This window comes from Schistocerca serialis, chromosome 6 (genome assembly GCF_023864345.2).
Source record: "Schistocerca serialis cubense isolate TAMUIC-IGC-003099 chromosome 6, iqSchSeri2.2, whole genome shotgun sequence".
Taxonomy (NCBI): Eukaryota; Metazoa; Arthropoda; class Insecta; order Orthoptera; family Acrididae; genus Schistocerca; species Schistocerca serialis.
The window spans coordinates 246,089,883-246,104,114 of NC_064643.1; the positions used below are offsets into that span (position 1 = coordinate 246,089,883).

The following is a 14,232-nucleotide window of genomic DNA, read 5'->3' on the forward strand; positions in this document are numbered from 1 at the left end:
CACTGTTCTTTACTTCCAGTTGTTACATTGAAAGGTTTGTTGAAGCAGCTGGAAGTTACTGTATAATTGACCGCTCCTATATTTGCAAGATTCCCTGTATTGGTGTGGAATTCTGGATATCCTAAAGGTATCCAGTTATTTCCAGGTTTTAGCCTGATGATGCCCTTGGTGCTGCATTCACTTTAGCCCAAAAGCGTAATGAGGGCATGTCCAGCATGGTCTCCATCCCAGCAGTGGATGTGCTGCTAATACTGCCTGTTATGGCTGAGCAGGCCACTCTTTGTACCTTTGCCAAGCTCCTTAAAAGCCACCTTCAGTTCTACTTTGTTCCACCATATTGCAGCCCTATAAATTATCATAGGTCTTATTACAGTGATGTGTATCCAGTATGTACTCTTGTGGTTTAGACCTCAGTTTTTCCATAGGCTTTTCTGGTGTTCATCAGAGTACCTTTCACCTTGGAATATATACTCCTTTTGTAAAGGATCTGTGACAGTTTTACATACAGGGTTACTCCTAAATATTTCACAACCCCCTCTACAGATAGAATTTCATGGAAAAGCTTAAAATTCCTGTGTATGGGATAGACGTCCTTCCTCGTAAATGGTGCTACAACCATTTTTTTTAAAGTCTGGACCTTAGATCCTGTTTTCTGCACCAGTTCTGCACAATGTTTAGTGACATAATGCCATTGTTCTAACAATGCAAGCAAATTTGCCAAGTATTACTGCGACTAAGTCATCTGGGTATCCTTGGCAAAAGTAGCTTCTAGTGTTTAACTCTTCAATGAGTTCATTCATCTCTAGGTTGCATAGTAGTGGGTACAGAACCTCTCCTTGCGGACACACTCTGGTGATATTGATCACCATTTGTTCGTTCTTTGTGGTGGCTTCACCCTTTCTTGTGTTTAACATGATCCTAATCCACCTACATATGGTAATCTCAATGCCATGCTCTTCTGTAATTATAACCATGGGTTCAAAGGTTGTATAGCTAAAAGCCTCCTCAATATCCAGGAAGATGCAGAGAGGAAGTTCTTGAAAATGTAGAGATTTTTCCACCTTCCCAACAGGTTCGGTAGTTGCTGTTTTACATGCTGTGCCTGGTTGATATGCATGTTCGTTTATATGTAAAGGAACCTCTGTTAGCCTCCCTTTCTTAATGTGCACATTAAGCAGTTTTCCTAATGTCTTTAAAAGGAATGATAGACTGATCGATCTCATATCCATCGCTTTGGTATGATCAGTTCTCTCGGGTTTCGGAATGAAAACAATCTTCACTGTATTCCAAGCATTAGTAATGATTCCTACTGCTAGGCTAACCCTAAACAGCCTGCATAGGAATCTAGTTAAACTCTATCCTGCTTGTTGCAGTGGAGTGAAAAGGCAGCAGCTTACATACAATTAATTGTGGCCAGCACAGCTTCTAGCTGTTTCTGGATGGCAGCTATTTCCCCTTGTGTTGACACACAACAAGCGCAGTCCGTACCCATTTCCTACTGTGCAAAACAGCATAATATTACAGAAACTCTAACCATAGAAATCACAGACTAATTGAGAAATTAAAAGGAGACTGATATACCAAGAGAACAAAGATTGTTTGTTCTTAGCCAGACATCTTTATGTGTGTGCATACATGTCTCTATGTAGATGAAGCTTGTCTGTAAAATAAGGTCTCCATTTTTTTCCACATATGAAACACATTTATTGGCAATGAATGTTACATTAATGGAAAGGTTGCACTTTCAGCTATTTTTTTGTTGTAGTCACCATTGTGATTGGTGCATATTTACATGTGCTGTGGCATTTTTTGTCTACCCTTGTCATAGAACTCGCCTGCCACATTGCGCAGTTAGTACTTGACCTTGTTGGTCTGGAAATGCATTACAACCAGATGCGACTTCGACTCAGGAAACAGGTGAAAGTCAGTAGTTGCTGTGTGCTGGCTGTGTGTGTGTGTGGGGGGGGGGATTGGTGAGGATACCCCATCCAGACGGAGCCAGGAGATTAGCTGTTGCATGGGCAGTATGGGGTCATACATTGTCATGATGAAAACACACTCCCTTCGTCAGTATTTCCATCCTTCAATTCCAAATGGAATGATACAGTTTTTTTTAAACTCTCACAGTAGTGATCAGCATTAATGGTTGTGCTGGTAGGCATAAACTCACACAGCAATACACCTTTTCTATCCCAGAACACACTGGCTATAACTTTGCCAGCAGACCGTGTTTGTTTGAACTTTCATGGCTTCGACGAACTCAAATGTCGCCACTGACGAGACTTTTCCTTACTTTCAGGTGCTGTGTGGTGTACCCAGATTTTGTCATCATTGATAATTGAATCCAAAAATTCCTCGTCCTGTTCTTCATTGTGCTCCAGGAATCCGTGGACCGCTCCAACATGTTGCCATTTATGATCTTCGATGAGCGTTTTGGGGATGCATGTGCACACCTTGCGATAGTGCAAATGTTTGGTCAAAATCTTGTCAGTTGTACTCTTACTGACTTCAGGGATCCATTTGCACAGCTCACAAACTGTCACTCACAGATCTTCAAGCATTTCTTCCTCCACATTTGCAACTGTTTTGGCCAAAACTGGTGAAGGTGAACTAGGATGTTATTTGTCATGGATGTCTTTATGTCCATTCTTGAACTCTCTGACCCACTTCTGCATGTTTTTGATGTCCATACACTGTGGCCCATAGACTTTGCGTACTAACGACAAATGTCAATGGGGATAGTGTCCTTGGCACTCAAAAAACTTATTACTTCATACAACTCGCACCTGGTGGGAGAAGTGAGGGGGAACTCTATCACAACGCTGCCCAGTTAATACTCAGTGTCACAGTAAGTTCGTGTTGGTAGGGATTTGAATGGGGTGAGCCAAGCTACGCACCAGTGTTGCTGGAATTAACGTAAAAGCATTTTATCACAGCTCTAGCATCTTGGAGACCATATTTTATGAACACATCTCGTATGTTGTTTTTGGTAACAGTTTCTCATAGTAATGTTTCACACGCTTTGTAAGTATGTGAACTTTATACATGTGCTTTCCAAATTGTCATAAGATTTTTATATAATATCTGTGTTGTCATGATTTGATAAGGTTTAAAATTTTTTATGTTTTACAGGCTGAGAAAATCAGTCTTCGACCTCGACCAATTGCACCTAAACCAGTAATGTTCCTAATATCACCAGAGACTGCAGTAGTAGGCACAGATAGTACACAAGACAATCCATCGTAAGTGCTTGCTTAAAATACAAAATTTATAAGTTACATTCAGTAATTTATTTTTTGTTTTATTGAATTAGCATGAGTTCCATGTGGTACTATTTGTTGTTATTTATATCAAAGTAGTTCTTGATGACCTGGGCGGCTGGCTGTGGCCATTACCAGACTGACCTCTGCTAACATCTCTGTCAGGCATGAAGATTGTGTAAATATGCTCCAATGTTTGGCTGTCTGTATGGGCAGGTGCTCCATCCTGTTGGATGTAACTGGAGGTCTTTTCCTCCTCTGTTAATGCATGCATTCATGTCCAGTTGTATCTACTTGTCTGGGCCACTTTTATTTGCCTCACTCTGTAGTTTTATACCTTAACACATTTGATGAAGTCATGTTAATAGATACAGCTGAAATTTTCAAATTTTGTGAGGCAGGATCCATGGTGGACATGTCACAACTTGCTCCAGTGCACATTTGGACCTGCTCATACGTGCACTGAAACTAGTAGATCAAGCTCATAACAGTTTCGTGTTGCTGTTGATTTGCTAACTCTGAGAGCTGTTGCAATAGATAAAAAAAGACACAAGTAATTTTGTATTACTGTTGTTGTCAACAGCTGACAGTGAGGCAGTGTTTTAGGGAACAAAGTTTTTTTGTAAGGATTACCTGCATCATTTTACCTTATTTAGCTAAGTTAGAGTGTTTCAGTCATAATTTCAGCCTTGAGGATAATCCTCACACTTATTAACCTTTCGTTTTAGTCATAGCTAAGATATAATTAATGAATTAATTTAAAGTTAATTTAGATAATTCAATAATTTGATTCCTCATACTCAAACAAACTTTAATACCCAACCACACTACAGAGCAACAGTTTGATAAATGCAAGAAGCTACCTATTGCCAGACAGATTTAGAATGTAGGTTAATCTTGCCTGTTTTATAATGTATTTTCCAGGATGGAAATGACAAACAGAAATAAGGAAATACAGCTTTGTATGCCTGCTTCTTCAACAACACAGATTTTATTGAATACCCATTAAGTACAAATAAAGCACAGCAAATAATAGATTCTGACTCTTTGTGAACCAAACAGAAACAAAGACTTCTAGACTTTATAATAAAAGTACTCCAGAGATTTGCTGAATAATTCAAATGTTTATAATAAAAGTACTCCAGAGATTTGCTGAATAATTCAAATGTTGTGCTGGAGAACACTGTAACTTTATCAAGTTGGGAAGCATTCTAATACAAATCACTCTCTTGGTGCGTACATGTTGTTTGGTGCTCTTGTGGTAGCCACAACATGCAGTGGATGAAGGAAACTGGACTGTATTATGAAAATAGATATATCTGTGTGCAGGCCAAACATCAACAGGTGGAAATAACAAGAGTCCCAAATCGTCCAGAAAGTAGATAAGTATATGCAGCACTCTCATAAATAAGTTGTATGGAGAGCATATAGTACACAACAGCAACCTTAAACCAGTGAGACCCAGTCCGTCAGTTGCAGTCCTTAAATCTGCTACTGCTGTTGCAACTGCAACTGCAACTGCAACTGCAACTTTGTGCTAGCGGAGTTCTCTCTCCATTCTGCACATAGTGACCTCAAGAGACATATGCATAGTTCAGTCAGTGTAAGAAGACACAGCAGTCAGTTGCAACTTGTGTGTATTGCAGCATATCCAGCTTTTGGTCACGGGGTAACCATCTTCAGTGCAGGAGATAAAGTTAATACATTTCAGCCGTTATTTGACATAGTCCCTCTAGGACTATATACAGCAAGACTTAACAAATTGAGTGCAGTTTGAACTCTTGATGTGTGTACTCCAACAGAGACTATGTCAGATTATGGCTGAAATGTGTTAACATTATCTGCTGCATTGGAGATGGTCACTCAGTGACCAAAGTCGAGATCTGCAACAATAAACACAAGTTGCAACTGGTATGCTGTACCTTCTTTCACTAGTTGAAAGAAGTACAGTCGCTGAGTGCTTCCAGGTACCAGATGGAGTAAATTTAGCATGTATAATTACATTGATTGATCCGTCAATACATCTGGCAGTACTACAAGAATAACAACTTACCATCAGGTGATTTATACGTGGACTGTAGATACATGTATGTCCGAATTTCTGGTCTGTTTTGTATATGTAAGTGCCACCCGGCAATCATCATCAGGTCAGTGGTTTCCTTGACTCATTTTAATGTGTAATTTAATTTAAATATTTCTACTGTAGGTTAAAATTAATCATGTAAGAAGTCTGTCAGCTGGAAGTAAACAAAACTGTCACCCCCTCCCCATAAGGGAGAACATACTTATTGAAGTCTACAGTTAATCTCACTTTAAAAAGACTGCTATGAATACAGTTCTATGTAATGAATCTGGGAGTAGACTGACATATGCATTACATTTTCTTTGCTGTTAACACCCAAAGTGTTGTATCAAGATTGTTTCAATACAGCTTTCTGTATTACATATTCCAATCAAGTTGCAAGACATACACCTACCTAGCTGATTTATATCAGCAGATATGAACTTGATACATTGCAATTAAATTGTATTCTCAAGTTATTGATGTCAAGTTTACATTAACTTAAGGAAGTCAAAATTGTAGAAGTGAATGTTGCTCTAAATGTTGTGTTAGGGGGACTTTAGTGAGACAATGTTCTACCAGGTGCTAGCTGATGTCCCAGTACACCTAACTACATTTACATCTACATATATACTCTGGCAGAGGGTATGTCCCATTGTACTGTTTATTAGGGTTTCTTCCCATTCCATACATGTATGGAGTGTGGGGAGAATGATTGTTTGAATGCCTCTGTGGATATGTAATTATCCTGATCTTATCCTCACAATGCCTATGTGAGTGATACATAGGAGACTGTAGTACATTCCTAAAGTCATCATTTAAGCCAGTTCTTGAAACTTTGTTGATAGACTTTCTCTGGGTAGTTTATGTCTATCATCAAGAGTCTTCCAGTTCAGTTCATTCATGATCTGTTCCACAGATCAAACATGTGACCATCCATCTCTGTATATGTTCAGTATGCCTTGTTAGTCCTGTTTGGTCCCACACATTTGAATAATATTCTAGAACGGGTTATATGAGTGATTTTCAAGCAGTCTCATTTGTATACTGATTGCACTTCCCCAGTGTTCTACCAGTAAACTGAAGTCTGTCACCTGCTTTCCCCATGACTGAGCTTATGTGATCATTCCATTTCATATCCCTAAAAAGTGTTACATCCAGTATTTGTATGAGTTGGCCAGTTCCAACAGTGACTCATTGATGTTCTAGGATATTATTATTTTTTTTCGTTTTGCTAAGTGCAGAATTTTACATTTCTCAACATTTAAAGCAAGTTGCGAATTGTTGCACCATTTTGAAGTCTTATAAAGATTTGACTGAATATTTATGCAGCTTCTTTCAGATAGTACTTCATTATAGGTAACTACACCATCTGCAAAAAGTCTAAGGTTTCTATTAATATTGTCTGCAAGTTCATTAATATACAATGTGAACAACAAGGATCCCAACACACTTCACTGTGACACACCTGAAGTTACTTCTACATCTGACAATGACTTTCCATGCAAGATAACATGCTTCATCCTCCCTACCAAGAAGTCCTCAATACAGTCACAAATTCCACTTGATACTGCATATGATTGTACAGTTGTGATACTGAGTCAAATGCTTTTTGAAAATCAAGGAATACTGCGTATACCCAGTTGCCTTGATCCAAAGCTTTCAGTATGTCATGTGAGAAAAATGCGAGTTGGGTTTCACATGACTGACATATTTGAAATCTGTGCTGGTTGGAATTGAGGAGGTCATTCAGTTCAAGATGCATCAGTATGTTTGAACTCAGAATATGTCCTGAGATTCTACAACAAATCAGTGTCAAGGATATTGGATGATACTTTTTGAGTTACTTCTACTATCGTTCTTGTAGATGGGGGTGACATGTGCCTTTTTCCAAGAACCAGGTAAGGTTTTTTGTTTGAGGGATCTACAATACATTATAGTTAGAAGAGGGACTAACTCAGCTGCAAATTCAGTGTGGAATTTGTTCAATTTTAATGATTTTCGCTGTTTCTCAGCACAACTGATACTAATACTTGTTTCATTCATCTTTTCCATGGCATCAGGATTAAATTGGAGCAATCTTCCTGGGTCTTCCTTTATAAAGGAACATTTGAAAATGGAGTTAAGCATTTCAGCTTTTGCTCTGCAACCCTCAGCTTTATTTTCTGTCTCATTCATTAGGGACTGGACTCTAACTTTGGTGCCATTAATAGCCTTTGCATATGACCAGAATTTCTTGGAGTTTTATATTATAAAAGATCACCTGACAATATTCTGCTACGATAGTCATTGAAAGCATCGTGCATTTCTCCCTTGACAGCTAAATGCATTTCGTTCAGCATCTCTTTATCTATAGCCCTAAGCTTTGTTTTACACCTACTATGCAGTAATCTCTGTTTCTTTAGAAGTTTCTTTGCAGTGACTGTATACCATGGAGGTTCCCTTCCATTATGAACTGTTTGACTGAGTACATGTCTGTCCAGTGCATGTTCAACTATCTTTTAAACTTGAGCCATAGTTCCTCTATATGCTCCTGCCCTGTGTTGAAAGTTTCAAGTTCCTCGTTGAGATATGGCATTACTGATTTTTTAAATCTAGTTTACTAAACATATGTATCTTTCTGCTTGTTTTAGTTGTCTTTGTACCTTGGTAATCATTGTTGTCACAACTGCGCCATGCTCGCTGATGCCAGTTTTGGTGTGAACACCTCAAAGAAGTCAGGTCTTTTTGTTGCCATTAGCTCCAGCATATTTCTATCATGTACGGGGTTCCTATCTGTACTAGGTAGTTTCCAGAGAATGCATTTAGTAATGTTTCACAAGATCTGTTATCCACCACTAACAAAACTGTAATTTTTCCAATCAATTGTGGGATAATTAAAGTCACCACCAATGATTAAAGTATGATTGAGGAACTTACATACAATGCACTGAGGCTTTCAGTTGCATAGAGAAGGATCCAGTTATCATTTTATTTCCACCCCTGATACTGAGATATGTGCCCAAACAGTCTCACGTGCAGCTTCAATTTCTATCTTGGTGGATTTGAGTTTCTTGTCTACTGCGACAAATACACCACCTCCATTTCCCATTTGCCTATCCTTTTGAAATGTGCTTAAATTTTTCTCAAAACTCTCACTGCTGTCGATCTTAAGTTTCAACCATCATTCTGTACCTAGTATTATGTGAGCTTCACTGCTTTTCATGAGAGCTCCAAACTCTGTCACTTTGTTGCGATCTTACAATGATACTGGATTTCCGAAGCTGTTGTTTTCTGGATTGGATGGAGACTCACCACAGTCAATTACTTAAGTTGCAGCCTCTGATGTGTAGTGCACACCTGACCCATTTAGGGGGACCCTACAGATCTCAACCACATGGTGCAAGTCCAGGAAGTCTTAGCCTAGCTTGTTGCAGAACCTTTGAAGTCTCTATTTCAGTCTTTCCACTCAGCTGAGAACCAAAGAGCCTTGATCAGTTTTGGGGACAATACTGCAGATTGTGAGCTTTGTTGAAACTCAGTGCACAAGGCTGGTCTTCTCAAACTTCTCTGCCAGTTGGTGGACTGACCCAAGACAACAGGCATCACTTGTTCCAGCGTGCACCACAATCAGCAGTTGACTGCATACTGTTCCATCAATGGCTGCAGGAATAGCCTCTTCAACATGTTGAATGAGGCCCCCAGGCACACACACTGAGTACATGTGGTGTCCTTTCCTGTCCCTTGCTGCCATTTCCCTAAGGGGTACCATCATTCACCATATGTTGGAACTGCTGATGATTAATAGGCCCCTACCCTTTTGCGTATGCCTGCTCTTAACACCAGAACCATGGACCTTGCAGTTGGTGGGGAGGCTTGCGTGCCTCAGCGATACAGATGGCCGTACCATAGGTGCAACCACAACGGAGGGGTATCTGTTGAGAGGCCAGACAAACATGTGGTTCCTGAAGAGGGGCAGCAGCCTTTTCAGTAGTTGCAGGGGAAACAGTCTGGATGATTGATTGATCTGGCCTTGTAACATTAACCAAAACGGCCTTGCTGTGCTGGTACTGCGAACGGCTGAAAGCAAGGGGAAACTACAGCCGTAATTTTTCCTGAGGACATGCAGCTTTACTGTATGATTAAATGATGATGGCATCCTCTTGGGTAAAATATTCCGGAGGTAAAATAGTCCCCCATTCGGATCTCCGGGCGGGGACTACTCAGGAGGACGTCGTTATCAGGAGAAAGAAAACTGGCGTTCTACGGATCGGAGCGTGGAATGTCAGATCCCATAATCGGGCAGGTAGGTTAGAAAATTTAAAAAGTGAAATGGATAGGTTAAAGTTAGATATAGTGGGAATTAGTGAAGTTCGGTGGCAGGAGGAACAAGACTTTTGGTCAGGTGATTACAGGGTTATAAATACAAAATCAAATAGGGGTAATGCAGGAGTAGGTTTAATAATGAATAAAAAAATAGGAGTGCGGGTTAGCTACTACAAACAGCATAGTGAACGCATTATTGTGGCCAAGATAGACACAAAGCCCATGCCTACTACAGTATTACAAGTTTATATGCCAACTAACTCTGCAGATGATGAAGAAATAGATGAAATGTATGATGAGATAAAAAAAATTATTCAGGTAGTGAAGGGAGACGAAAATTTAATAGTCATGGGTGACTGGAATTCGTTAGTAGGAAAAGGGAGAGAAGGAAACATAGTAGGTGAATATGGATTGGGGGGAAGGAATGAAAGAGGAAGCCGCCTTGTAGAATTTTGCACAGAGCATAACTTAATCATAGCTAACACTTGGTTCAAGAATCATAAAAGAAGGTTGTATACCTGGAAGAATCCTGGAGATACTAAAAGGTATCAGATAGATTATATAATGGTAAGACAGAGATTTAGGAACCAGGTTTTAAATTTTAAGACATTTCCTGGGCCAGATGTGGATTCTGACCACAATCTATTGGTTATGAACTGCAGATTGAAACTGAAGAAACTGCAAAAAGGTGGGAATTTAAGGAGGTGGGACCTGTATAAACTGAAAGAACCAGAGGTTGTAGAGAGTTTCAGGGGGAGCATAAGGGAACAATTGACAGGAATGGGGGAAAGAAATACAATAGAAGAAGAATGGGTAGCTCTGAGGGATGAAGTAGTGAAGGCAGCAGACGATCAAGTAGGTAAAAAGACGAGGGCTAATAGAAATCCTTGGGTAACAGAAGAAATATTGAATTTAATTGATGAAAGGAGAAAATATAAAAATGCAGTAAATGAAGCAGGCAAAAAGGAATACAAACGTCTCAAAAATGAGATCGACAGGAAGTGCAAAATGGCTAAGCAGGGATGGCTAGAGGACAAATGTAAGGATGTAGAGGCTTGTCTCACTAGGGGTAAGATAGATACTGCCTACAGAGAACTTTGGAGAAAAGAGAACCACTTGTATGAATATCAAGAGCGCAGATGGAAACCCAGCTCTAAGCAAAGAAGGGAAGGCAGAAAGGTGGAAGGAGTATATAGAGGGTTTATACAAGGGGGATGTACTTGAGGACAATATTATGGAAATGGAAGAGGATGTAGATGAAGACGAAATGGGAAATAAGATACTGCGTGAAGAGTTTGACAGAGCACTGAAAGACCTGAGTCAAAACAAGGCCCCGGGAGTAGACAACATTCCATTAGAACTACTGATGGCCTCGGGAGAGCCAGTCATGACAAAACTCTACCATCTGGTGAGCACGATGTATGAGACGGGCGAAATACCCTCAGACTTCAAGAAGAATATAATAATTCCAATCCCAAAGAAAGCAGGTGTTGACAGATGTGAAAATTACTGAACTATCAGTTTAATAAGTCACAGCTGCAAAATACTAACGTGAATTCTTTACAGACGAATGGAAAAACTGGTAGAAGCCGACCTCGGGGAAGATCAGTTTGGATTCCGTAGAAATATTGGAACACGTGAGGCAATACTGACCTTACGACTTATCTTAGAAGAAAGATTAAGAAAAGGCAAACCTACGTTTCTAGCATTTGTAGACTTAGAGAAAGCTTTTGACAATGTTAACTGGAATACTCTCTTTCAAATTCTGAAGGTGGCAGGGTAAAATACAGGGAGCGGAAGGCTATTTACAATTTGTACAGAAAGCAGATGGCAGTTATAAGAGTCGAGGGGCATGAAAGGGAAGCAGTGGTTGGGAAAGGAGTGAGACAGGGTTGTAGCCTCTCCCCGATGTTATTCAATCTGTATATTGAGCAAGCAGTAAAGGAAACAAAAGAAAAATTCGGAGTAGGTATTAAAATTCATGGAGAAGAAGTAAAAACTTTGAGGTTCGCCGATGACGTTGTAATTCTGTCAGAGACAGCAAAGGACTTGGAAGAGCAGTTGAACGGAATGGACAGTGTCTTGAAAGGAGGATATAAGATGAACATCAACAAAAGCAAAACGAGGATAATGGAATGTAGTCAAATTAAGTCGGGTGATGCTGAGGGAATTAGATTAGGAAATGAGACACTTAAAGTAGTAAAGGAGTTTTGCTATTTAGGGAGTAAAATAACTGATGATGGTCGAAGTAGAGAGGATATAAAATGTAGACTGGCAATGGCAAGGAAAGCGTTTCTCAAGAAGAGAAATTTGTTAACATCGAGTATTGATTTAAGTGTCAGGAAGTCGTTTCTGAAAGTATTTGTATGGAGTGTAGCCATGTATGGAAGTGATACATGGACGATAACTAGTTTGGACAAGAGGAGAATAGATGCTTTCGAAATGTGGTGCTACAGAAGAATGCTGAAGGTAAGGTGGGTAGATCACGTAACTAATGAGGAGGTATTGAATAGGATTGGGTAGAAGAGTAGTTTGTGGCACAACTTGGCTAGAAGAAGGGATCGGTTGGTAGGACATGTTTTGAGGCATCAAGGGATCACAAATTTAGCATTGGAGGGCACCGTGGAGGGTAAAAGTCGTAGAGGGAGACCAAGAGATGAATACACTAAGCAGATTCAGACGGATGTAGGTTGCAGTAGGTACTGGGAGATGAAGAAGCTTGCACAGGATAGAGTAGCATGGAGAGCTGCATCAAACCAGTCTCAGGACTGAAGACCACAACAACAACAACAACACCAGACAAACAGGTGTTCCTGGTCCCCCCCCCCCCCCCCCACCCTCCCGACAAAAATCCACCATGGATCCTTGCTCCTTACATTTGCGTCAATACACAAAAGTTTCCTTATCTCTAGCCAGATACCAGTCCCACATACTGTTCCTGTGTTGTTGCTTGGCTCATGAAATCCCTCCTAATGGCCTTACCATCAAATTACCCATCTCTGTCTCTGATTGCCACCCCTCCTTTCACAATGACCTCCACCTGTTCAGATTCCGCCAACCCTTAGCCCTCACCAACATAGTCCTGCAAAGCCATATCAACCAAGCCCAATTTTCCTTGCAGTGCCTTCACTCCAACTGCAAAATTCTCCTGCTATGTAATCCCAAATTCCTGGAACCCAAAACACACATTGAAACTCTTGCCCTGCAGGAACTTGAGCAACATGCACAACGCCACCTCAAAAAGCTCTCCATCCTACTCACTTCCTACTCCCGCCTCGGAGTACCACTCTCCACCACTTCTACAACAACCTCCAAACCTCCCCCTTACCCCCTCATAGCTGACAAACCCTGTCTCGCAGACCTACTACACTTACCCACCCTCCAAAACTCCCTGCCACCACCACACAGAATCCAAAACCTAAACAGACCCGCGACACTGTTGTTGACATTTCCTCCAGAAGCCTAAGTCCCACAGAAATATCAGTCCTTTCCAAAGGCCTCACCTTTTGCCCCACTCCCAAATCCAACCATGCCGGACTAGTTAAGGACCTTCTCTCCTTCTCCCGGTTTCTACAGTGGAAACACTTTTTCGCCACCAACCCGGCCAGTCAGACTCAACCAAAGACCAATATTGAACCTTGCCTAACGCAGTTCACTCCTCCATCCAACTGTGATCCACCCCCACTGCCTCCAAACCACCCCCTGTTAACTTTCCAGAATTTCTTAACCTCGAACCTTGCCTCAACATCATTCCCCAAATCCCTCAACATGCAAACTAACCTTACATCCACAGAAAGAACCGCAGTCCACCATCTAAAAACTGATCCCGACCTTATAATCCTACCTGCTGACAGAGGCTCCACCACTGTTGTTTTGAACCACAAGGATTACATGGCAGAAGGACTCTGTCAGTTGTCAGATACTTCCACCTACAAATCATGCCACAGTGATCCCATTCCAGTAATCCTGCAGGATCTCTAGTCACTACTCAAATCCTTAGGCTCATCCCAGAACTCCTCCCCAGAGTCCAGCTCTCTACTTAACCCTACCACTCCCCACACTCCCACCTTCTACATGCTTCCTAAAGTCCATAAACCCAACCACTCAGGACGCCCCATTGTGGCCAGTTACTGTGCCCCCACTGAGAGAATCTCTGCTTTCGTAGACTAACACCTTCAACCTGTTACTCGGAACCAATCCTCCTACATAAAAGATACCAACCATTTCCTCAACCGACTCTCCACAGTTCCTGTCCCTTTACCACACGGTGCCCTGCTCGTCACTACTGATGCCACCTCCCTGTGCACTTAACATTCCTAATGCCCATGGCCTTACTGCTATCGAACACTACCTTTCTAGACGCCCTATGGATTCCAAACCAACAACCTCCTTCCTAGTCTCCATGACCAACTATATCCTTACCCACAATTACTTCTCCTTTAAAGGCATTACCTACAAACAAATCTGCAGTATGGCTATGGGCACCCACATGGCACCATCCTATGCAAACCTATTCGTGGGCCATCTAAAGGAATCCTTCCCAAAATCCCAGAATCCTAAACCCCTTACCAGGTTCAGATTCATTGATGACATCTTTGCTGTCTG

General features: G+C 41.0%; 1 protein-coding gene across 6 annotated transcripts in view; it reads left to right on the top strand.

Annotated features, from left to right (window-relative positions):
* The window catches only part of LOC126483869 (uncharacterized), a 134,870-nt gene that overhangs the window by 30,147 nt on the left and 90,491 nt on the right, over positions 1–14,232 (top strand). For all 6 annotated transcript variants that reach the window (XM_050107103.1, XM_050107104.1, XM_050107101.1 and 3 more), the window contains one exon: positions 3,133–3,242. In XM_050107103.1, coding sequence (XP_049963060.1) covers positions 3,181–3,242 — 62 coding nt within the window. In that variant the 5' untranslated portion in view covers positions 3,133–3,180. The remainder of the gene's footprint in view (positions 1–3,132; positions 3,243–14,232) is intronic.